This window comes from Pteronotus mesoamericanus, unplaced genomic scaffold (genome assembly GCF_021234165.1).
Source record: "Pteronotus mesoamericanus isolate MK-2021 breed Mesoamerican mustached bat unplaced genomic scaffold, CSHL_Meso_final scaffold_507, whole genome shotgun sequence".
NCBI lineage: Eukaryota > Metazoa > Chordata > Mammalia > Chiroptera > Mormoopidae > Pteronotus > Pteronotus mesoamericanus.
The window spans coordinates 7918344-7946166 of NW_026555319.1; the positions used below are offsets into that span (position 1 = coordinate 7918344).

Genomic DNA, 27823 nt, shown 5'->3' on the forward strand with positions numbered 1-27823 from the left:
GAGGAGAAAAACCAGACAATAAATATTTCTCATAAAGCCCCCACCCAACCCCTGCCGCCGCCGGGTTCTTCATTAATTAGACTAATGTAACTGTTGAGGCAAAGGGCACAGATTTCAGAGCAGACCAACTGGCTCTGTAGCATGACTGTCTATGCCACCCACTGTGAAAAACACTGTGGACACTACAGAGTTCTCCTCTATAAAATGAAGATAACAGTTCTTACCTCACAGGATTAAAATGGGGGATTAAATGAGTAAATGCACATAAAGCTTTTAGCTAATGCTCAGAACATAGCAAAACTCAATAAATGGCAACAAAGGGATCATTTGTGGAAATTTATTTCATCTACTAAATTACTTTAGGTGATCTGAGTTGTTGGATGGAAAGATGACACCTGAAAGTATTTGACTTAAAATCGGTTTTATTCACCAAGGCCACTTTTAGATGTTACAATCACTGAAAGTGACAACAAATACTTAAAGGAAGAACCCTCAGATCAAAATCCATTTTTGCAGACAAACTTTAGTGAAGATCAAACAAGGGAACTGAACCAAAAATTACATGCTGCCTTCTTTATCTGACATCAGGTTCAGGTGGTGGGACGCTTTGTTAATCCAGCGCTGGGGAGTTAGGGCTCTGGGCCTCAGATGAGTCTGACAGCTGACAATGCTAATGGGACAGCAAAACACACTGTCGACAACACAAAGCCAGGAGAATCTCCAGAACAACAAGGCTCATTTTAACAGGGCAGTTTTCTTAATGAGTGCTTTTAAAACAAGTAACTAAATAAAATTTTATTGATAATCTGTTCTCTAAGACTGTATTCAGCCAAATACCACTTTTCAAACACTAACATTCTTCAAATGCAAACACTCCCAATATATTGTTTAGGATTTCCAAATGATTAACTAGAGCATTTCACCGTGGCATAATCCCATAGTGGATGGCAAAACACTGGCTACATTTGTGGTAAACAGGACAGTAGAATCACTGGTCTATGAATCTGTTTCCTGACTCCTGCCTGCTTCTTGTTTATTGCCTTAGGATTGGCAACAGCTATTCTCAGAATAAGAAATCCAAACTCTATCTACTACCCTGAATTGACTTTCCATGTACGCTTTCTCAGAATGTCAGTGTTTTGGATTTGAACTGTTAATTTACATTTTAAGGACTTTCAGTCTGCGTTCTCCCTGGAATAATACCTGCCTATTACTGTTGTGCACAACAACATGCTAGCACTGGCATCACCCTTTATGCACTCATGGTGGGCCACAGGAAAAGAGCATGTCTCCAAAATATAAAAATCTAACGGGGGGAGAAAAGGCAGGGCCCCAATTTAAGGTTCGCAATCTGACAGCTCTGGTCCTCACCTAGGGAAAGATCTGAATAAAAAAGCCAAGATACTCAAGAGAATGCAGCACTAAGGTCATGCCCTAGTCCACAAGAACCATCAGGGTACTACTCCCTCCCAAGAGTGACTGAGAAAAGCTCAAAGCCCAAGGAACACAGAGGCTCTGCCTCATTTGACTTAAACATCCTCTCACTGCAACAGCTCATCAGCCAGATGCTTGTAAGCCAGATACTTAGTAGTGGAAATGGGAAATACTGCCAAAGGAATCATGAACAGCCCTATTAGGGGTGATACTTGGAAACAAGATCTGCTAGCCAAACTCATCCCCCATTTAGAACAATCCTAGTTTTTGTCTTTTTCTCTAAAAGATGCTGCCTAGCCTAGCTTCAAGTCCAGACAAGTTCTTTCAATTGGCTTAGGATCCCCGTCTTCAGCCAGCATGTGAACTGCTCGGTCTGGTGGCAAACCTGCCCTGATCCACATTCTGACCCAGGCCACCCAGTCCTGACATGGAGCTATCAGACCCCACCCAAGTCCAGGGGACTGAGGTTCAAGAGGCTGTGGCAGAGTGTTAGGGAAAAGGACAGGCTCTAGAGACACACTGCCAGGCTCAAAGCCCAGCAGTCCCCTTTCATTTGCAGGCTGGCTAACTTTCAGCAAGTTACTTAACCTCTTGGCACCTTAGGTTTTACTCATCCATACATTACTATATTATTTCATACATTATATGTAGTAAGATAATTATTACCTATTAGAATTGTTATCAGTATTAAGCAATCTATTAAAAATGCTTAGAAAAGCAATACACAGTAAGTGTACTATTTATATTTATTTTATTTGTATAGTTTTATAAGGACCAGGGGCTTACCAGGAAAGAAATACTGCAAGAGTATCATTTGTTGCTTATTCGTCTGTTTTACAAAAGAAATAATAACTAGTTATATGTTGATTATAACATATCTCAATAAAAATGGGGAAAGTTTTTTTTAAAGAAATAAAAAAAAACTATCACAGGAATGGGGTTTAACTCATAAATTCACCTAACCTTCTCTGACTTACTGAGATGATACAGAAAGAAGGGGGACGGGACTGTGATTAACACATTAGCTGTCAGTCAAGCATCTGTTGAATGGGGGCGGGGCAGGAGAGAAGGGAGAACCATGGACACAAAATATAATTACAAAAAAATCCATCACCTCTTGCAGTTTCTGCTTCACAGATTTCACAAAATCAGTACCAGGAATCACTCTGCTCCACACCATCACTTTACATGTAAAAACACTGGTATTCAGAAAGAAGACTTGTATAGAACCTTTAACATTATTAACAAATTATTTTATATTAATGTAAGCATCATGCATATTTGCTACTTGTGATTACTTAGAAGCACATTGTATGTATTTCAGAAATCCATATAATGAAAATATAAATCCATATTTGGACAAATATTTTTCCTTAGTTATTAAAAAGTAGGGGATTTTCCAGTTATTGGCTCATCATAAATAATACAACTACAAACACCTTTGAGAAAAAAGTTTTTTACACTATACCATTTGTTAAAAATAGAATTATGTGGTGAAAAGACAACATGAATTCTCTAACTCTCATTTTGTCATGCTCACACAAAGCACTGTTCACACAAAGACTAGACTTATTGACATTCACTCACACAGCAGCAACAGGTAAGTGTGTGCGTTGTCCTGAAGAGTCACCAACTGTTTCGTATTTTTATTTTTTGCTTCTTTAATGGACATGAATTTGTAATTCCCACTTGTTTTTTTCTGCATTTCACTTAAGTAATAAGTAGGTGAACAAAATTTGTTTCTTGGAAACCTTCCTGTAAACACTAAAACTGAGCTTTTGCCTCATAAATGCACCACTCCCAGAGGAGAAGAGCCTAATTAATATATTCAACTTCAGTATTTTCTGGACATTATATTTTATATTTTCTGAACATTTATCATGTTCAGTTTGTTGCTTTTCTTTTCTGAGTGTTGCTGGTTTTCAAGTACTTTTTGAAAATTTTTATTAAAGCCATGAAAATACAAATAAATTATCATTGTTATAGTAAGTTTTTAAAAAGCTTTTAAAGCACAGACAAAATAAAGTCTTCTGGTATATATGCTTTTAATAAAGATGTTCCATTTCATATTTGGCATTAGTGCATATATTCTAAATTACAAGTTTCAGGTTTTTTGAATATTAACACAAACTTTCCCCAGAAAATTTATTATAATGTTTCTTTTCCCAATGATGTTATTTCACCCAAGCAGGTATTTGTTACACTCATATAAAGATGACTCTATTCTAAACTATGTGTCTTATTTAACTGTATGGGGAGGGGGGGTTGGAATATCAAAAATTTTAGAAAACTTTCACTTTCTGTATCTTAGAAACCAGGTAAGACAATCCCCCATACGCCCTTTTTACCCATGAGAACCATGTCTGATTATTTTTTCACACATACTTGACCATAATTATGTCAAGTTTTATAAAACATAAGCATCACTCACTCTTGCCATGATGCATTAAGGGCTAAAATAGATAAAATAACTGACAGGAACATGTTCAAGTGCTACAGCTATTATAAGACAGGCACTTATAATCCCCACACATTTTGTAGTCTGACAGCCCAGAATTTAAATCCCAGGTCCACAATAAAAGCTGTGTGACCTTAAGCAAATTATATAATCTCTCTGAGCTTTGCTTTTAACATCTATAAAATGTGAATGCAATCATCTCTTTCTAAAGGTTCTTATGAGGATTAAATGAGGTATTTATTTGACTAATAAACAAGCATAAACTATGTCAGGCACTCTTCTAAGCACTTTGTAAATTTAACTCATTTAATTCTCATAATAATCCTATAAGTAGGGACAATAACTGCCTCTCTTTTACAGACAAGCTGAACAAAAACATTAAATAACTTTTACTTGCCTAAGGTCACACTGAGAGCAAGTGGCAAAGCCAGGATTTGAACCCAGGCCACCTAACCTCAGAGTCTATGCTCTAAAGTACCACACTACAGTGCCTCTTAAAATACCTGAAGCACATGCCTGGCACTTAGCATAAGGATAAGGAAGATGATAACACACACAGTGCCCAGTCTAGCACAGTAGCATGTAGCGCTCTAGAGACACAAAGAAGGCTGGGGGCCACGGTGTTAGGATGACACGTAAAACACACAAGTGCTTCCAGATTAAATTTACATCATATAGAAATCTCTAAAAATACAAGTTGATACTGATGCTTTAGGAATTTTTAAAAAATCGCTAATGAATTATTTTGAATCACTCTCCCAGCACTGGGAGCCTGGATTTCCTTTTAGTATTGTTAAAATAAATCTTGCAAGTAATTAGTAGTTCACATTTTGGTCCTATCAACATTTAGCACTCAATTTCCATTATAAACTACAGGCACTAAGTTTTAAAAGAAAATACTATTTAAAATAAGCTTACTTCAGTGTAAAGTTTCAGAAGAAAATTAAATATATTCTGTTTACCTTTTAAAAAAATTATTTTTCTGCTTAATAATATAATATGTGTTAAATGTAAAACTGAGAAATACAGAGATATAGAGAGAAGAAAACAAGAATCACCAGTAATTCAACATCATCTTTCCTTTTCAACTTAGTTTGAGACATTTAATTTCAGATGATGACAGCTTCTTTCTTTCAATTCTGAAAACAGATGAAATTCCATGGACCGAAGCAATTATCGTCAAGGTGCTTCAGGAAAGCAATGTTCTTCAAATAAGTGAGAAACATTAGCTCCACTTACCATTGTTTTAAATAATGAACGCTTTCTCCACTTCTTATGCTTAATGTAAACTAAGTTCCATCAACAGACATGATTGACTGAATTCAACTAAAACCTTTTTTTAACGTATTTTAATAAAATAAAAGTCATATGTTTAGAAACTGATTATTAATTAACGACAAACACTGGAATTAGAATTCATTCTCTTCCGTACTTCAGATAAGGCTCCTTCTCACTCAAATCACTCAATTGATATCACTCAAGCATAACATGTTTTAGTTTGGTTCCAGATATGCTAAAAAATTGAAACAGAAAAGTAACTTTTGTTCTTCTAAACATAGTGTCCTATGAAAACAAACTTTCAGGCAAAACCAAGACACTTTAGGTAAGTACCTATTAGAAATGCATTTACACTCTCAGTATATTTACATCAATAGTCCCCAAAAGCCAATAGCAAAATCCAGGCCACTGTATCAGCCAATAAAAGGTAAGGAAAACAGTAATAAAAAGTGGTAAAGTAAACTGCTCTTCTCCCGCCCTCATATACCCCAACAGTCTATGGAATCTTTCTGGGTTTTCTTCCATAAAACCAAAAGCATATTTAATATGATTTCATTTTGCTCTAATTTACAGGGCAGATAAGGCTCCTTCTGCACCTTTCAATCTTTGAAACTACTAACAAAACTTAGTTTAAAATGATTCCTTTAAGTATCCTTTTTGTCATTTTGAATCTTAAATCAGTGAATTCACAAATCAGTTTCTTAAAAGCACTCCAGTACTGTGGTAATTCAGAATTCACATCAGTTTTGGGAAGTGACTGTTTATACCTCAGGAAGTTTAATTTGCAGGAGTTTTCAGCTTCTACGTCTTATTTGATTTAATGTTAATCAAGCTAACACTGGTTTTTATTATATGCTCAAATAGGTTTTTATCCAAGTTGTTGATATGCTACTTGAAGAAGCAGCAGGCTTGTCATTCTGCAGATACTCCTGTCAATGACTCTTTACGCCCTTTTTAGGCAGTGTTTAAGCACTAAGCATATTTTCTTTATATTTCATTAATAGTGATGAAACAAAACAAGAATTCTTTAGCTGAATTTCATGAAACCTAGAGTTCCCATAAACTTCACATATGGAAACCCAGTGTACCCATGGCTGATTAGTACACTACATTTTATTGTCTGTCAGGGTAACGGGCAGACGAGATTCCTGCTGAGTCCTGGTAAACGTTATTTACAGGGGCCACGCTCTCTACCCCTCACACTATACCACCACCAGCACCGCCGCTTACATTCCAGTCAGCTTTCTGCCCCAAACATCATGCCCCCATTTCCAGCCATACCCCCTGACATAAGAGGCACTACTGGCTTATAAATTAGCTCACCGAAGTATGCAGAACGAAGTTGAGATCTGGCCTGAAATATGTGGGATTAGATTTTTATTCATACTGAATGTTGCCTAATCAATCCTGACTCCATGTTGCAACTTTCCACATCTGTAAAATTTCGTTTTAATTGGAATCAGCAACTGAAGGAAAAAGCAATTGAAGCAACTGGCACTAGCGCACCAATCCCTGCAGCAAACAAGCAGACTCTGCTTGCTAGGAAGTGTGGTCAGGCCTAGCCCCTGCACACAATTGCTTTTGAGTCTAAAGAAACATAGCTTGATTCCCTGAGGACAGAATAAAACTAAAATCATAGACATTTGTTATGCAAAGGTCCTTAAAAATGACCTGGTCCAACTCCCTCATTTTCTTGATGAACTGTGAAGAATTAAATTTTTACAATCTCAATATTCAAATATGTGCTATGTGTTGGGTGTTAGTTCACGGTTTTGCTATTGTAAAGAGATTCATTTAGTACAAACATGAAACATGCCTGTCTATGATATATATTTCACTTCTGAGTCTACAAAATGAACTGAAAGGCAGAACAGATTACTGGGAAGAGCAGAAATATAAACCTTGGAACCACTTAGTGCAATTAAGTACAGTGGAGCATATGCAAATCACTTAACCTTTTCTTTAAGAAGCTGTCTTATTTCACAGGTCTTTCCAAGTCCAGTAACATAAATCAGATTCCTTTGTTAAACAGTAGCACTGAGTAGTTTGAAAGTCCACACTTGGACACCAAGAAATTGAAGTAAAATGGCAAGTGTTTATACTTTTCCTTAATTTCATGGTAAATAAAAATTACCCATAAATACAATATTTTAATTTTCTGAATAAAATTTCCAAAAGAATACATAACACACCATTCACAGCGAACATCTCTTGCTGACTGGATAAAGGGCAAGGGAAGCAAAAGAGGCAGGATTTCTGCTGCCTTCAAAATGACCTAATTTCCTCATGGGCATGTATAATTTTTTTAAAACATCAATTAAAAAAATTTGCACTTCAATCATGGGAGGAGACAGAATACAGCAAAATGTACAACGAACTAGAAAAGGAGAGAGAAGAGTTCTAGCCTGGCTCTGTCTTGCTCTGTGCCCTTTATAAGTATATCTGAGTTACAATATTCTAGTTTTCTTATGAAAACAAGAATGAGACTGCTCATTCTGTCACCAACCCACTGGACTCAATTGTATATAAACTGGTCTTAGTTACTTTTCTCTCATTTGGTCATTCGGTGCATACATCATACACTGGAAGAACAGCAGGAGCTAAACAAAAGCATTAGAAAAGAGAGTGCAAAATTATTTCCCTATACTGAAAATAATTTAAAGCTCAAAAAACCTATCAGAGTTCTGAAAATGTTTTTATTTGCTGAGGAAAAAGAAAGGAGGGATAAAAAATAAACTTGGTGAAAACCCAAAATCTCTTACTAAGAAAGGTAAATAACTATATATTCAGACCTTGACCTAAATGTTTCATTAGAACACTTTCAAACATATGTCAGTAAAGTAATTAAATTAAAAAATTATTCTCAATCACATAAATTACAACTCTGCTGGGGTTAGGATACTGCCTTCATCTTAACTGATTGATGGATTATACTTTCTGTCTCTAAATACTAATTCAATTATTGATCTTCCCTAATGATGGATCTCAATGCCTAAAATTATTCTTTGTACCTTAATATTCATCCTATATCAGAGAAAAATAGTTTGTTACTGCATTTTCCTTCCCAGCTTTAAGAGACTATCAACAGGATCACGTGGTTATCAAAGCAATTTTCTCATAATTTATTATTAATCTGTACCACTCTATTGTAGTCTTCTCCCATTTCACATCTCTTGAATATATGTTTAAATATTAAAACTTAAAGTCTTCTTAAGCATTTAATAAGGTATGCCTGATTTTTGAGCTCTAAAAAAATGCTTTTTCTTAGACCTTGTCTAACAAATGAGTAAAAGGAAAACAATATTTCTTCCTCTATAATTCTAAGTTTGACTAAATGCCACAAATAATCTGTCTTTTAATTTACTAATAAGCACCAGTCACTGATTTTTTTGGTACACCTTCAAGAGGCAGACAAAAAACCTCGCTTCTTGTGTACCCCTGATCTCTCTATTCCTTTGACCCAAAGATTCAAACTGATCTGAGATAACCGAGTATACTACCCATTTCCCCTTTGGCAGCTCTAGGGGAAGATACAAACCATGTGACCACAAGGGAGTCCTTGAGAACAGCTTCCAGCTTAGCCCCTTAGGGCAAGTGCCATGACCACTGCTTATTAATTGAGAGAATGCGCAAGGATGGCAATCTCTTTCTTTCTTCCAAATATGCTTTTAAATACCCGAGTTGGGGCTTCACTGTGCAAGCAAGGTCCGTCAAAGAAAAGTATGATTAGACAATCTCCTTCAAAGCCTGAACACTACCACCTCTGCAGCCTCCCCTTTGAGTCTAGTCTCCACAGTAGTTTTTCCATTGTTTGCAGTTAGACTTTATAAAGAGTAAGTCATCCTAGTTTTTATTTGTTCTACGTTATTTCCATTAACATTAAGCCTCTGTGTTTAACCTTCCTCTTTTTCATTTTTTAGAGTACTTATTATTTGTTTGTTAGGAATAAGAGGTAAGAGTCTTGGAAGCAGATGGATCTGGCTCTACCCGTAATAGCACTGTGACCCTAGGGCATGTTATTCATCTCTCTGTGTCTCCATTCCTTTCACTAAAATTGGGACTATCTCTACTCCTACCACTAATTTCAAAGAGCTGCTGTGAGGAATAACACAAAGTACCTAACAAGCAGTAGGTGCAAAGCAGTAGCTGCTCTTCTGGAAAATACTCTTCTTAGCTCTAGCACCTTCTAACTGTTGCTGAAACTCTCTTTTTCTCATCCATAAAACCAAAGAAAACAACACAAAGCTCCAGGTATAGAGTGATTAGAAATAATTTACATAAAGCAGTTAGCACAATATCCTAACTTACAAATGTTCGCTCCTTCCCTTCCAGCTTGAAGTTATGCGGCCGAGCATCTCTAAATTGACTGCTTTTCACTTGACCATTTCGACTTGTCCTTTAATGAGCATCCAACCCTGTACGGCAGGCACCAGGAAGGAGGACTGCCTTTCTGCTGGTGGCTTCCCTTCAAGTTTGAAGTAGATGCCAACTGATTAAACACATACGGAGAGGCGATGAGCAGCACCAGCGAGCACTATAAAGAAACTCTGGTTAATGCTAAAATAAGGTTTAGGTGCTTCTCAAGCACAATAATGTGAGATCTACTCCAGCTTTAAATAAATTAACCTGAGAGATAGGAGTCTACAGACTATAAATACTAAAATTCTTGGCAGAAGACCAAATAAGACAATACAGAAGGCACTAATGAAAAACAGTCCCATGCTATGTTAATAAAACCTGAAGAAGCAAGAAGTCAAAAGCAACAGGGAAAGGTTATACATGTAGCCATAATTTAGTTGTAAGTTGGGACGGGATCCTCAAAAGCAGGCTCAGTTTTTCTGAGCTTTACTTTTTAAGCTTTAAAAAAAAAAATCTTTAACTCTCCAGCCACTGCTTATCTATGGCTCTGGAATTCTGCAATTCTTAAATTCTAACAAGCAACTATCCTAATTTGTTACTCATTACTAGAACAACCAAAGTATCCTAATGAACTATCACAATTCATCTAAGTTTTGTGACTTTCGAATTTTATCATGGTTCTAAACTTGCTATATTGATGTTATGTGAATTCTCAAAGAGCATATTCTTTGTCCACATTCATTCAGCAAAATACCTAAACAAAAGCCTCAATAATCAATCACCGTGGCATATGGCAGTATAATGCCTATGAGCAATATTCACTCACAGCAGTTCTCCACCACAAATGAACATCTAGACAGTCTGTAGGTGATTCTTAGTACAAGCACATGACTTCAATCACATACAAGCCCTTACAAAGCAATTCATCATCTTTTATATATCGTGGGCCCACGGCAGAAAGGAAAAGACATAAAAAGACTTTCTTTATAACTCTCCCGATCACTCGAGCAGTCCTCCTGTTAGGCATTACCTCTTATTATCTGCCATTGCTGCTAAGCATGCACTTTCCTCTTTACGCAGTCCAGTCTTTCCTTGAGACAGCATGGTGATATGTCTTCGTTATGCTATTTTCCTCACCATAGTTCTAACCCAAGCCATCCAAAACCTTAGATCTGTCAAAGCCCATTTATTAACTTCATGAATCTCTTCTCTTCACTAGAACCCAAACCAAGAACTCCCAATTTTCACCGTCAGTGCTTATTATCTATTGCTTTAAGTATTTACACCTTACCGTCCTAATACTACTATATTATTTTGCAGAATTTTTATCAAGTTATTTTACTCATGTGCACCAAATACCAAAGCAAGATCATTTTTTTAAAAAACTGTTAGAAAAGATATTCATGGAATATAAATAACAAAACAAATAAATTCTAAAATTAATAAGTCTGATAGAACAAATGTTCAGAGTGAATACAAAGTATGTTTCTGCTTTCGAACAGCCAATAGTCTTATATGCATATACTTGGACTGATCTTCAACATTTCATCACTAGCTACTAAGTAAAATGAAGCAATGGAAAAAGGGCAGAGTATGTATACCATTTTATACAGATACACTATCTGTATAAAAAATAGAAATATATACAAGCATGCACATATATCTGCATAAACTAATCTTTAGAAAGATAAAAAGAAACTGGTAATAGAGTCTAACACCTACAAATTGGCTGACTGGCCAGTGAGTAGGGAAGAGACTTACTTTTTCACCTAAGTCGTTTTGTGCTATTTAAATTTTATACTATATAAGTGTATTTACCACTCCAAATAGTATTTTAAACAGAATAATTACTTAGCTTGTCTGTTAAAAACATTTTTAGATATGTGGATTTTAGAGAATTAACCCAAGAATTAAGATGCTCTACTATACATATGATTCATTATGATAAAGACTCACACTCATCTAATCATTTCTTGGGTAACTAGGGAGATTCTCAATGATAGCCCCTATACAACTTTATACTTAAACTTTTATCTTAAAAAGTTATCTATAGTCACTTCTACATTACATCTGTAATCATTAACCTTACTAGTGAAGACAGAATGAAGAACTGAGAAAGACAGTGTTGTGAAACCAGAAACACAGGATGGCTCCCAGCTATGAGTCAACTCATCTGAACAGCAATTCTCCTGTTCAGGGCAGAGGCCAGGGCCAACTCCAGCCTATCACCTCTTTTTTGCAAAGTTTTACTGGAAAGCTATGCCTGTTTGCTTGCGTAACTATGACTGTTTTTGCAGTAAAATGTCAGACGTGACTAACTTTGACAGAGACCATATACACCTTACAAAGCTGAATATATTCACTATCTGGACCTTCATGAGAAAACCTACCTGTCCCTACCTAAAAGTGGAATGCAGAGAGACCACATATACAGGGAAATTTTTTGTAAGCATTAAAAAATGTAAAGCTCCACTCCTAGCAGGCAGCACATCAAACCTATTTTCAGAATAACATGAAGACATTATTTATCTTTTCCTCTGATTTCCCCCAAGTGTACCATGGAGCTTTCCAGAGGCTACACAATATGTGATGTCACAACAGACTACATGCAGAAGCAGACATGAAATACAGCTGTTTCCACTTAAGCCAGGCATGAAAGAGATTTGAAAAAACAGGGTTAGTCTTCTGACTAAATGTTTTTTCTTTTAGGGAATTGTTATTTTAGTTAATATGGGCTATCTGTGTTAACATGAAATGGGTTTATTATTGTTAATTTTAGTTTTCTCAGTTTTAACTGCTCTTAGTAAATATTGGTAAATTAACCCACATAAATAAAAGCTTTCTTCCCTGCTCAATAATGTTTATAGGTGTTTGGAGACCAGGAAGTTTGAGAATCCACTATACTACAACTCCAATGCATCCGAGTGGCACAGCTAACTGGCCCCCCAGAGCAGCCTATATGCTTGGCAGGGTTTGGATAAACACAGAGTGGAGAGTCTACCAGAACATCAACACCACCAGCACCACCATCCAGTAGGCAGTTTAAGGAGAGAAATTTAACAATTCTAATTAGAAGCTCTCTGGAGTACTTGTTAAAATTTTTTACTAAAAACTCTGAAATGAAGTCAACTTGCCCTCTCAATGTCATACAGGGGAAATGCCCATCCAAAGATTATCTACTGCCTCCATTTCCCAATGGTGACCACAGCACCCCAGACCCCTGCAACAGCTTCACAGGGGTATGGCAGGGTATTATTAATTTTAAGGGGTAAACAAAACAACATTTGTCAGAGACTATGCAAACTACCAGTTCAAGGTAGTACATCATTTGAACATCAAATTGATTAAATTGTACTACATTTCCTGCAATAAAGTCAAATCTTTGTGAAACTGGGTTTTCAGTGGTGATTGTGATAATAAAGTAAAATCACCATGGACAGGAAGTAAGAGCAGATGTTGTATAGTGCCCAACAGGGTTCCAGGGTTTGAGACGTTGTATAGTGCCCAACAGGCAGACACATCCTAATAATAATAAGCAATTATGGTTATTTAATAATAAAATCTTATTCTTTCAATTCATGTGCATTATTTGTTCAAAGAGCTTCTACACTGTAAGTACATAAACACTCATTTTCTGTAACAATCTAGCTATTTTGACCTTGTTTTACTATCTCACTAATTAATTAGTTGATTAAGGTATCTGGCATTTGTTCATTTTTTATTTGCACTAGAGTTCCAATTTTACCTTTTTGTAAATTATACTTTAATAGACTGAAGTTATCCTTTTCCAGTGTGTCTAGAAATACATCTATTTTAAAAAGCTAAGTTTTAAAGATTTCACTAACTCATTACCAAGCACTGCAGAAGAATGAATGTATAGGAATACATAAACTATCCAAAAAGACTTCACATACACTCTCTTGTTCAATTAAAAGACATATTTATATGTTAGAATAAAATTAAACAATCAGATAATTCTATGTGGTTTTAAGCATTTTTCAATTTTTAATAAATATATCAATCCTTCTGTAATCAGAAAAATACACTGTAATTTTTTTTAATGTTTGGGATGATTTATGAACATATTCTTTAAAAAGAGGAGTATTAATGAAAGCTTTAAAAAGTGAGTGGCATTAAATTAAAATTCTGTCCAAAAAAATAATTTAGCACTTTTTTTTATTAAACAAAGGAAAAAGAAACAATGGCCTCTGCCCACCTTTCTGTCTGGGAGAAAGATGTCCTGGGGTCGCCTTGATGCTAGACACTGCAGTCCTTCCCTGTATGCCGTTGGTACCTTTCAAGCTGCTACCCTGGTACTGGAGCTCAGAGGGTGTGAGCTGGAGTAGGTCCATGTGTGGGTGTGTTAAGAGGAACTGCTCAGGACTCCAGAAGTTTCTTTTCTGACTCAATCCCCACTGGTTTTTGCAGCCCCAAGCTATGTGGACTTACCATCCTCCCAATGGAACCCTGGGCTGGGAGGCCTGGTATGAGGCTGGGGCTCCTAGCTCCAGAGACATCCTTCCCAAATTTTTATTCACCACACATGGATGTGGCTTCTTTAATTCTGTCATTGGCAGATTTCCATTCAACTTGATTTCTGAGACTTCTGAGTGATGGTTGTTCTATAATTTAGTTGTAATTTTGACATGTTTGTGCGAGGAGGCGAGCTGTGTTTACTCATGCCACCATCTTGACTGGACAGTTATTACAATATTATTGTAATATGCTGTACTTTACATATCCACGACTATTTTAAAACTACCAATTTGTGCTTCGTAATCCCTTCATCTTTTTCACTCAACCCCCCTCCCCTCTGGCAATCATCAAAATGTTCTTTGTATCTATCACTGTATTTCTATTTCATTGTTCACTTATTTTGTTTTTTAGATTCTACATATAAAAAATCATATGTCATGTCTTTCTCTGTATGACTCATTTCACTCAGCACAATACCCTCTAGGCCCAGCCATGTTATCACAAATGGCAAGATTTCATTCTTTTTTTTTTATAGCTGAGTAATATTCCATTGTATATGAGGTCTGTCCAGGAAAAGTCCAGCCATTGTTAATAGAACTGTTTGTGACATCAATATAACCTGGCAGCCAAGGAGAGTAGACTGGAATGAGCATGTGTGAACATTGACAACTACACTGTACTATACTCAGTGAAGGCAGTAGACGCCATTGAATGAGTATGTGTACTGTATGGCTGTCGCATTCAAAAATGACAGCGAAAAGAGCAGTGAATCTGAATCAAACTTGGCATCAAGCTTGAACATTCCTCTGCAGAAACTATTTGGATGACTCAGAAGGCTGTAGTTATGGGCAACTGGTGATTGGCAGCTTCATCATGACAACGCACCCACTCATGCATCATGTCCCGCAGCTGTTTAAAATGCAGCTGCTGCAACACAATTTACAATAGCCAACTGTTGGAAGCAACATAAGTGCCCATCAATAAATGAGTGGATCAAAAAACTACGCTACATTTACACAATGGAATACTACATAGGAGAAAGAAAGAAGGAACTCCTACCCTTCACAACAGTGTGGATGGAATTGGAAAGCATTATGCTAAGCAAAATAAGCCAGGGGGTGAAAGACAAATACCGTATGACCTCACCTATATGTGGAACCTAATCAACAAAACAAACAAGCAAGAAAAATATAACCAACACCATTGACAGAAAAAACAAACCTACAGTAACGAGACAGAAGGAGGGAGGCTGGTAACGGGAAAAAAGGGGAAGAGTCAAATCAAGGAACACGTATGTATAAAGGATCCATGGACAGAGCCAAAGAGGGGAAAGACTGAGGGTGGGAGGTGGGGGTAGGTGGGACAGGGTAAAGTGATGGCAGGAAAATGGAGACAAATGTATTTGAACAATAAAAATAAAAATAATAAAATGCAGCTGTTTTCCAGAACAATCAATTTTATTCACCTATGAGAATGGTCTATTGGATAAAATGCAATATACTTCTAGGGTGTTTAGATTCAGTCCCTAAAATTTATATGATGAGAGACACATATAGACAACATCCCAAATGAGACTTAGAGGTAAGAGCAAATCAAACAGTACTTCGTTCACATTACAAAATCATTTGAACCTCCATTCATTCGTCCTTACGCTTCAGCTGATTGTTTTTTCCAATAAGGTAATTAAGCAGCCTTTTGCTAAGAAATCTTAAGCAAAGGTAAAATAGGTGGTCGGCTACATGATAAAACTAAGGAACACCTCAAGTTAATTCCAGCTTGGTACCTAAAATTTCCTCTTGCCTTTTCCTAATCAGATCATGATTATCATTACTAAAGAAACCTCCCATACCTTTTGGAAAGGAAATGTCAAATCCTTTGTATTGGTAAATAAGGAGTTACTTTCTGCTTGCAACAAAACCAAACACAACCAAGACAATATGCTCCTGGTGGTAGAATAAAGACACATGCACGAAGGTGCATGTGCATGTGCATGTGCACAGGAGCAAAAAGAAAGAAGGAATGTAAGACATTTTAGAAATAAAATAAACGCAAAAAACTAAAATTCAGAGGGATTCATTAAGTCCCATAAGGTCTAATCAATAGTTAACAGAAGAGAATCCATATTTCTGGATGATGTATGGTCTACTGAACAAAGAGAGCTCTGTTTCCAGCTTAGCTTCAGTCCTCTACCAGGAATGAAGGGGGAAAAAAAAAAAAAGGAATTACACAACAGTCACCCAACCTCTCTAGTAGACTTAAAATCAAGGTATCCTCTTTCTGTAAGGTGTTTAAAATCCTTTTTGAAAGTAGACAGTGTATCTTTAAACATTTTATTTTAAAATGTGAATCAATCATTGATATTGAGGATATATGTTCTTGTATACTATTTAGACCACTAATAGGACAAATAAAAAATAAAAGCTAATGGTGATCATCTCTTTTTGGTTATTAAGAAAAAAAGGAAAGAAAAAAAAAAATCACAAACCCACCTGGAAAGTATACAGCTGTTTTAACTATCACCACCACTGGCTGAACTGATCTTTCAATGTAACATTCTCTTCTATGCATAATGTTTATGAAAATATAAAGCAGACTGCCTAGTATATGAAACAAACTTAAAAAAACCACAGACAGTATCAACTAGTTTTAGCACAGGCTCTTATTAAATGTTTGTCTCCGCCCTTCCTATATGCCACTGTTTTCATTTTGCAGCTACTTGTAACAAACTACAGCAAATACCTTCACTGCATTCAGTACCTTCATTTTAACTCTGTTGAAAACTCAAGTTACTACCATTGGAAATTCACCACCTCGCTGAAACTGCTCATGTTATGTTCACCATGTCTACATAATTGCCTTATCTACTAGTATTCTTAGTATGGATTTTATATGACTTCTACGGCAAACACAGCTGACTAATCTTGAAACTTTAAAAAACCCTAGTTGTGGTGACACCAATCTTTCCGGTTCTTATCTCTCACTGACCTTTCTTAGTTTCCTTTATATATTCCTCTTTCTCTACCCATCCTGTAAATGTTGATGCTCTCTAGTACCCCAACCTCATCTCTCTTCTCACTTTTCACACAATTCTCAAGAATATTCAAGTGACAAAATACACAGTATTTTTGATATATTTTCTAGCAGATAAACTAGCAGAAAATGACTACATATTTTATAGACCTATGGGGGGGAAGAGCTGTAAAACAATGATGTATGATTAGATAAGTCCAAATTGTCCCATTAATACTCTTTTATAGATTGCCCATCATCTAGCCCTTTTTTAATAGATAAGCAGCAAAAGCACCACATGTACAAAGTAAATTTATGAGAAAAACTGAAAAAAATTATCACTAGTGATCTTATTTTTCTGAACACTTGGAGAGGATTCCCTTTACCCTTCACACTGTAAATATCTGTTTACATGTCTGTTTACCCTCTGGATAAGAGATCCCTTTCCCTGCCTTTTCGTCTTTGCACCCCTAGAAGGAAACAGATGACCAGACTATCACAAGGAGAATACAGGAGAATGGGAAGAAAAGTGAGCAGTGAAGAGAAAGGGGAGGGTGAAAAGAGGAAAGAGAAATTTTAAAGTGCTAAAAAAAAAATTCTGCTATATAAACATATTTCATCTTGTTATATAAAAATCACTTTTTGCTCTTAAACGCAAAAGACAAGGCGCTTCTTGAATATGTACATTAGGTAGTGTACGAACAAAAAAGTAATCCCAGGCTTAAGACCAGAGAAAATATCCACATGAAATAACACAAAGGCAGTCAAAATAATATATTTCCAATTATGCGTGAGTGTGCACACACGTGTGTGTGACATACAAAAGTGATTTAAAAATTTGAAAGTGTATAGAGGCTATTTGTAGCATTATCCAAGAGCAGAGGTAGGTTTGCCCGTTAAGAAAAGACAGCTAAGCCCTGGCTGGTGTGGGTCAGTGGACTGAGCATCAGCCTGTGAACCAAAGGGTTACAGGTTCGATTCCCAGTCAGGGCACATGCCTGGGTTGTGGGCCAGGTCCCCAGCAGGGGGCACACAAGAGGCAACCACACACTGATGTTTCTCTCCCTCTCTTCCTCCCTTCCCCTCTGTCTAAAAACAAATAAAATCTTTTTTAAAAAGACAGCTTTTTTAAAAAACTGCCCTAGCAAGTTGGTTATTTGTGTTAACCAATATTTGTATTAACCCAACTACTTTATACCTGATACCTAGAAAAGATCAAAGGTGTAAACTGTTATGGGGGCAATTATTTGGCTAAAAATGGCATTCAAAGGCTAACGTGTATACACTGAAAATTCTGCTGTAATCAAATGTGGGCTGGAACTAGGCTGCATTAGAAAATCAATAGCTCCTAAAGGAAAGAAACTGTGTGATTGGAATAATTTCTCGATCATATTAAAAATGTATTTTTCACTGGTTTGTTTTTAAATATATACTGACAAAGACTTTTTCAAGTTCAATATACTTTAGAAACCAGAATTATTTTATGTTTGGTATTAGTTGTCATTACTCTTTAGGAGAAAGCCAAAGTTTTCTTTCCTACTTATTACATACCAAAGGATATGAATAACAAAGGATATGTCACTAAAGAGGAAAAAAAAAGATATGAATAAATTTATTTTTTCTTCTTGCTGCTGCATGGTCAAATTCTGTATTATTATATATGTAATAATTGTTCTAAAACTATCCTGAGCATCATTTCATATCAAACACTGAGAAATCTATTTTAGAGTTCACCAGCAAATAATTTAGTTTTGCTACTAACACAGGGAGAAATTACACGTATATGCTATTATAAGTATGTACTATTAAATTATAAGCAATGCTATTAATCCAACAGCTGAAACCTATTCATCAATATATTCATTTGTTTCCACTGTTATAATTATTTTAGCTACATAAAATATGCCATGTGTTCAATCATATTTTTAACACATTGAACAAAAGTGAATGTGTTAGTATTACTGTACTTTGTATTTAGAGTATATTCCTTTTATTCATATCTAATAGCATCGAATAAGAGCATTCCTAAAAATAATTTGTGCATACAATTTGTTTAGCACTGGGCAGCAAATTTTCCTCTTCATTGGTCACTAAACTGATATATACAAAAAATAAGCTTAAAGAAAACTTATTTTTGCTTTTTCTCAAGTTATAAGCTAGCCACATAAATTATGTCATTTGAGTCCCACAATAATCCCCTAACACTGTAACTGCTACTCAATTAACAGCAAAAAGCAAAAGTTCAGCTCAGGAAAAACTAAACACCTGTCCAAAGCAAGTAACTTGGAAAGAAAGGCTAGAATGTGATACCAAATCTTATAGTTATAAATGTCCTCCTCCACAGTGTCATTCTTGTCCATCCAAAATGAGGTAACTGTCAAGATCCTCTTTCAATATCCAGCAGGAAGTTCTATGAGCTACTCAGCAAAGAATAGTGAAACAGTCATCACACTTACTCTATATAAAACAGGCTGGTAACTACACTTGACTTTTAAACACTATTTTTCACTAATAAAATACTGCTACTCCTTCAATCATTTTATTTCTACATTTCCTCTTCATCCCCCAAATTCCTGTCACATCATCACACAAACACCTCTACCTATTGACAAACACCTATACTGACCCAAATATTTGGGACAGGCTCAGTTAATTCATCAGTGAGCAGTTTTGGGAGTGCATGTAGAGGCATACTAATAATGGTATAAAGATCACTATGCTAAAGCAACTCCATATTTAACCATTCAGACTCAATATTAAGAGCCATAACTTTAACCATTCAGAAAATTGAAGAAAAATGCTAATTATGTCCTTGGAACATCTGTATTAGCCAGATCAAACCATTATATATATAAGAAAAAATTTTCCTCTCTATCAATCAAAACATCTGTAAACAGAAACACTTTTACACACCCATATATACTGGCACCCTTTTAAAAGTATCTTTATCCTTTCCAAACAAACTTTAATATACTGTACATAATGCATAATAGAACACAGTATGTTCTATTTAAATACACTTCTTAAATAAATCCTAAAGGATTTTAAATGTACTAAAGAAAGAAAAATATTTCAAGGAAGTTCATGGTGATTTAATCATGGCAGACAGGGGCAATCCTGATTTTTATTTGATTTGAAAAAAGAGATCCCAATTTTCATAAATTCGGTTTGGTTAGTGAGGATACAATCACTTCGACAAAGCTTTAAGACATAAATGTTGCAGAGAAGGCTGATAAATGAATCTCTGATAAGAATAAGGAAATTAAAAAAGTAAAGGTTTCAAAAGAGGCAAGATTTGACAGCCAAAATCCTGGCAAATACCCAAAAGCTCTAACCTTACAGCTACCATAAAAGGCTTCAAGCGCTTTTACCTACAGCCAGGAGCTGAGACCCTTAGCTTAGGGCAAGTTCAAGGGCAGTAAAAAGAGGATAAAGATTGTGTACCTTGCTCTTTGGAAATGAAATAATCATTATCAACTTATGATTCCAATTAAGTCTATGTTGTATTCAGACGTGAGGTTAAATATTTGATTCTGAGGGTTTTGTTTTTTGATTCTGGTTTGATTAATCTAAACCTCCATGTTTGTTTAATATCAAGGACTGCCTTTGATGATTAAAAGTTTAGCACTGTTTAAAAGTATCTCACAGTCCTAGTTTGACAATTATCAAGGAAGTGTTGACTGACTTTTAAGGGGCACCAATCAATTCTATAAATATTGTCACCATTTGAATTCACTTTGCTGTTTTTAAGGTTATGCCATATAATACTTTAAGGATATTAAAGTACTTAATTTTATTGTATTTTAATTTTATTTTAAGGAAAATAAAGAATAATAAAAAAATTTAGAAAACAGAGTATTTCAATTCTAAATATGTAGCAATAAGGAGTTTCCACATAGGTAGTATTGATAATCATATTTCTAGTTCAATTTTTAATATTCCACAAAAATTTTATGATACAGTATTTAATAAAATGTGATCCAGGAATCCATTTTAGTACATCTAAGTTACTAACATTGTTAGAAAATAAATAAGCTGCTTCCCCACCAACCTCTTCCCCAAAGACAGTTGTGGTCAAGCAAAAGAAACCAATAAAACCAAAAGCATTTTAAACACTCACCTTTTGTTGACTGGCTTTTCATCCTTTTCATACGGACGGACAAACCATTTCCCAATCCTAACGAAGTTCTTATCCATTAGGCACCTATGATAATTACATCAAGAGTTACTTTTATAGTTATAAATTAGGAAGTCATTGCATCAATAATCACAGATAATGTACACTTGGAAATAAAAACATCACCAATCAAACTATCAAAATGTTTCCCTATCACTTAAGTTTTTATGATACACTTACTGAAAGACCTTTCTGACTTCAGACATAGATTTTTATAATATATTATTAAGCAAAATTAATTGGTTGATGTATTCCTGAATTATACTTCTGAATTACTTCAAATCCAATCACACTTGTGCATTACTTCAGTTCTAGGTTATCAGGAATGCTGGGAATGCAAGCAGCATATTTTAAGAGCACCTCAAAGATATTCTTCCAAGTCACTGATGCCCATTTTGCAAATTTTAATGCCGGCTCTTTCTTGTTTGGCATGTGATATGCAATCCTTAGCAATGATTTCAGTTTTAAAAAAAAGCACAGCAGAGCCTATTCTATTTAGGTATTTTCCTTCTGGAGGCATAATAAAGCACTTGGTTATGGCTTTGCAAGAAAGCAAAGAACTATAGTCATTTCTTCAATAACAAGTATTTGCTACCCTCATAACTATGTTGTGCCCTGCTTTTGTGCCCATGATATTTTGTGTACATTGTGTTTCAATGTCAAATCACTGAGTAATCTTTCTGAAGACACGTTAAATGGCAATTGAACTCAACCAACAATGCACACAATTAAACTGAAGTGACAACAATACAGACAGCCTTGACCAAGTTCACTCATGTGCAGGCAAATGGCGACTGTATTCTAACTGCCATCTAGCCAATTGTGAGATGCCATCATTTGTAAGGAGTATCCTTGATTTTAAAAGTATGAAATTGTAGGAGAAATTGTACATTTTCAAATTGATGAAATGCAATAATCTCTAACATTATTCAGTGAAATAACACAGATTTTGCCAGGAAGCTTGATGTGATTCTTCTATACAAGGTCCTACCTACCAGTGAAAGAACAGTATGGCAATTCTTTACTCAATAGTCAGGCAATTCTGCACGTGGCTGTGCCTCTGTAATTTCCACACCATCAAGGAGAACAAAAGCAATTCAAACCTTCACTCAACTCATTAAAGGTTAGATAGATTAGTAAGTGGCAACAGTTTCTGCTGGCCACAATGTAACTTTCAATGGGCAGAGACTATTTGGAGCACAGCTGTATTTAAAAAACTCACTGATTTTAACTTGGAAACAAACTTCTACAACAATCTTCCTTGCTCACAATGAAAAAAAGTCATTTTCAAAGTAACCCACTCTGTTTCCCTAAGACTATAAATTAACTTACTTTCTAGGGTTAAAGACAATGTGACTCCATTCAAGTTAGGATAGGAAATATGGAATACCAAATAATGTTCAAGTACTCAAGAAGCAAAACTGAAAAAGTATCTTACCCAAGAGACTTAATTGTATTTTTTATCTAGACTACATATATAGATATTTCCAATGGAAAACTCCAGTGCTGGATATCAGGTTTCTTCCTCCAATAATACTACCCAATAACTACTATTACAGTCACTACTACCACCACTGTATTTCATTACTAGGCCCAGTATGTCATTTAATCATTGAAATAATTATATGATATAAATGTTACAATTTCAATTTTTATACATGAAGAAGTTGAGGCACAGTGAGCATGTCACCTTGACAGGGTCATACAGCTAACAGCACTGCTGGGACTAAGCCCAGGTATATCTGATCACAGAGTCAGGACACTGAACTATTTTACCATATACTGACTCTCATGTTGTCACATTTCCTCAGTGCTTTCATTTTTGAAACCCAGATGCATCTTGTAATTGATGAGTCTATTTAATGTTTCTTTATTCTCCAAAAGCTGTTATAAATTGAAGGTATGGCTTAAAATCAATGATGCTGAGAATGAAAGCAACAGGGCATGTAACATACAGAATCACATCAAACACTAAAGTTGTCTTCTACTGACATGCATCCCCACTTAATAAATACCAGTTTAAATAAAATATTCATTCTCTCATATATATCTTGAATGCCACAATTCAAAAAAAATCATTTATTCAATAACAGAGAAAACAACATTAATTTACGGTTTGTGGATAGGAAAAAACATCCAAGGCTTTAGACAATATGAAAAAAAAAGATAAAATCTCTCTCACTAAGGGAGACAATGTGTAAAGTTTGTTTCAAAACCCTTGCCCTTCTATGAAGTAACAGCCACAAATTTTATTTGCTGATTTCATCTAAGAACAAACAAACAGGGAGTTTGAGGGATGGAGGAGCAGCATATAGACAAGACCACTCACGGGCAAAGACAAAAGGCAAAAGGCAAAAGGCAAAAAAAAAAAAAAAAAAAAAGTAATAATAATAATGGAAATGCCGCGATTCTAATTCTCTGTGCTAATATATATCTCCTGGAGTCCCCACTACAGATATTTCTTTGTCAAGCAATGTCAACAAAAGGTCATCATCACTACTACCCAAAACACTCATGGAAACTACTGATCCTTCAATCCGAAGCCATCTGGTTCCAAGTGAAGATCATAAATTACTTATGTGATTTTCAACTGCTAATCAGTTTCCATGTGATCAGTGATGTCCTATATACTGAAAGGAAAACATGAGAACACAATTGTGCTGGATGAAGTAATCTTTTTACTCAGTTTTCTAGGTACTGGATTTGTAACTGACATCTCTGCATAAGTAAGCAACCAGAGCCATGCTGTCAGCAGTGATAATGGCAAAAAGTTAGCCAAATCACCATGTACCTTACGTAAGTTTGGGACCAAATTATTGAAAGTGCTGAGTACTATGCTCCTTGTCTCTTTCCTGACTCCCAATCAATAGAGAATTAATTGCTCAGTCAGATAGAGAGATGTGTAAGTATGACCAAAAGTCTTCTTTTACTCAAGAAACAGGTGAAAAGAACTCAGCAACTATCATAATCAATTTCTACACTCTTCAATTTCCTAAGACTCAAATCTGGCTGGTACAAAAAAAAAAAGATTCACTAACTTCACTCTCTCCACCAGACCCCCTTCTGTCTGTCGTCTCTCTCTCTCTCTCTCTCTCTCTCTCTCTCTCTCTCTCTGTCTGTCTCAACTTCGAGTTATGGGAAAATATCAGAAAAGTGGGTGCTGTCTTTACTAAGGGAGGCAGTCCTACTATATTACTGATACTTGGGGTTACATGGCTCAGTAGCAGACTATACTGAGATAGTAAGCCCTTAGTTCTCAATTATTTGGGGATCATGATTCTATGATTATTAAAAATCTAATGCGTTATTATAGGCTCTTTCTCCTGAAAAACATGTAGAAGAACAAAATATCACATACAACTCCACATAATTACTGAACTCCCTCAAGCACATCCTAGATTAAGAACTTCCATACTAAATACTACCATTAATCACAACTAACCCTGCTGTGGCCTGGAATCCTACTCGTGTCCCATTCTATCCCTTCCTTATCTATTTAAATCTGTTCATCTCTCCTGTCCCAGATCAGCCTGCTCAGTACTCTTAACATCTGCAAATCAGCACTTTCACAACTGAACTGTACAATAATAATTCACTTCTATGGCTCTCTTCTGCTAAGAAACTATAATAATGTGGGGAAAGACAAGAGTATCTATCCTATTCACTAACAATATTAATAAATATTTAAGTGTCTATTATGTAACATACCTTTTGTTCTTTGTCCTAGTAGGTGCTCAATAAATATCCGAGAAATGAATGTTATACACCAAGGGTGTTTTCCCACTAACAATAACACTATTCTTCTTGTAACCACAAATCATGAACAGCCTCATACTATTAATTAATTTATTTTTTGTTTGTTTGTGTTCTCTCTAGTGGGACAGACACTCAATATTTGAGGAGGAAAAAAATCTACATATTTCACTTCTTCATAGCCTATGAACTCTCGCTTCAGACTAAAATCATGGTAGATATTCAATATGTAGGGAATCACACAGATGCTAAAAATGTTTTAAAAAGACTAGCACCACTGCCAATATGCTTTAATTATACTTGAAGAAGAGAATACAGTACAGCTTTTTAAAAGACATAATTCTACGATAAAAAACTTAAAGAATACCAAAAGTATAATCTCCCTTTTGTATATTCTATCAATCTGTATTTTATTATTTTTGAGCGAAAACAATTTATATTTAACTGAAATAAATGAATCTAGCAGGCATACTCCATCTGCCAAAAAACTGCTGTAAATCAACATCATACATAGTGCTAAGAATACGTATCAGTTAACTCTGGTTGTCCATTTAGTAACCTCAGTCATTATTATTGAAATTTTCAAGATTACCTTATTATTAAGATACAACATAATTCTGTAAAGTAGTGCAATATTATCTTGCAACATCACTATGTAACTCCAGATTTATAAAAATGTTCAAGTGCCCTGGCCAGATGGCTCAGCTGGTTAGAGCACTGTCCTGAAACACCAAGGCTGCAAGTTCAATCCCTGGTCAGGGCACATACAAGAATCAACCAATGATGCATAAACAAGTGGAACAACAAATCGATATGTGTCTCTGTCCGCCGCCCCTTCTCTCTCTCTAAAGTAAATTTTTCAAAAATGTTCTTCAAGCAATGATCCTTGGAAAGCATTTCTCTTTAGAAATAATTCCCAGATCCCTATTACTGCCCAAAAATCACTTTTTCAAGAAGAAAAGAAACAGCTGTTGGAAAATGAAAATGAAAATGAAATCGGGTTTGTGTGTGTGCGCGCGCGCACATGTGCATGTTATGCCATATGGCTCTAAATAATTAACTGTAAGAGTAACTTGACTCCAAAGATGGCAAGCCCCAACCTCTAATCCTAAAGCAATGGGCAGACCTCATATAAGATGACAGGTGTCACAGCAGCAGCGTCAGCAAGCCATTTCCCAGATAGGACAGTTAGGAGATTTACAGGGAGCCACCACTCTCTCTGACTCCTTTTGCGCTCCTCAAATTATAAAATTATGCAAATGTGTCAGTTTTCATAGATTAAAGTCCCAGGATAATGTTCCTCTACCACACCCTCAACCAAACTGCACTTGAGTGTTATCATCTAGTTACAGAGCTGCTCAGGTAGACTAATTTTATATAACTTCATAGAAGAATAACCTCACCATCATCAAAGCCTTTTCCTTACTACCTTAATCTATGTCAAACACATATGCAAAGAAGTCTGCTTTTTAGAAACTGCAGGGCTTCCAATTCCCAAGCAGATAACAGAAACCCCTATAATTTAGGGGCTGAAGAAACCTTTCAGCTGGTTCCTTCTATCTCCATTTTATTGGGTTCCTTCTGTGTCCTAGGGGATGCTACCTCCTCTAGGCAAGCAAACCCTATTACTTCTGCTGTCTCCCAAATTTCTGTATGGTTGGGCTCCTTTATAGGCCTAGTCTCACCTGAATGCAACTCACTTCTAATGCAATTCCAAAGAACCACACAAAAATTTTTTATTTTTTAAAAAATTTAAAGTCTTAATCTCTCCCTGTCCTAAAAATATTAAATAAATAGATAATATGATTACTGTTACAGTGAACATGTTTCTATTTATTTACAATTGGTCATGTGCTTTCATTCACTATGCCTTTAATGACTACTGTCTCTCCCTTTAAAGCATACACCCCTTAAGTCTAAAAGGCTCATTTTCTTACTGTCTTTTGAGAAGTGCACACTGTTATAATTCAATACAATGGGATTTTACTGATTCCTCTCCTGTAACTACATTATCCTCAAGGACTCTCAATGTTGCAATGTTCTGTCACCACTTCTTCACCTAGGGCTGTACCTGTTGCCGTGCTCTGCTGAATACATGGCAGGCAAAAGTAAGTTTACTGTTGTGAGTACTGGAAACACAAACTTTATTCTTGTATTATTATGTATTAATTATTGTATTATTTATTTGTATGACGACTATAAACCTGGCTTTCGCCCACCCCTGCATGTTTCCTATTTTGAAACCCCTGGCCCACCACACCCAAGGACTTCGCTCACTTGCCCTCTGATGATCACCTCTATTGGATAACAATACCACAGGGCATTAAAAGCTAGTACTTTACAAATATGTTGTTACCATAATTATAATTCCAATTTTAATTTTATGTTTACTGTATCTTTCCAAATGAATATCTTCACTCCAAAGAACAACTCTTGGCAAACCAAGAGGCTCTGGGCCAAAGGCAATTCTACAGCTTCATTACAAACACTGAAGGGTGAGTACGCTGACAATCCATTTAGGAAAGCAGCACCAGTGGACACCTCTGAAGAGCCATTATGTTTTACAAATGCCAGACACCCACAGATGAAAGTCTCCCACAGTAAGGATGGGCAGGACAGAGGGTAACAGCTTCCAAAGACCCATGGAATCTTCTGCTGTGTGCAAAGCAATCATTTGCATGTTAGAAGGAAAAAATGCTTTTCCATCAAAATAAGCTTATGTTTTATTCTAAAAAATTATGATATTAACATTAAGGTCTGTTACCACACACGAAAAAGCCAATTTGAAAGCATTGTGACATTTAAAATATTTCTATGAAGTCACAAAAGCAAGATGGCCTGAAGTCCCAGAGATGGCACAGCCCACTGGGGCAACAGTA

General features: G+C 35.8%; 1 protein-coding gene across 3 annotated transcripts in view; it reads right to left on the minus strand.

Annotated features, from left to right (window-relative positions):
• The window catches only part of MED13L (mediator complex subunit 13L), a 253538-nt gene that overhangs the window by 91146 nt on the left and 134569 nt on the right, over nucleotides 1-27823 (minus strand). For all 3 annotated transcript variants that reach the window (XM_054594117.1, XM_054594116.1, XM_054594118.1), the window contains one exon: nucleotides 21135-21218. In XM_054594117.1, the coding sequence (XP_054450092.1) occupies nucleotides 21135-21218 (84 nt within the window). The remainder of the gene's footprint in view (nucleotides 1-21134; nucleotides 21219-27823) is intronic.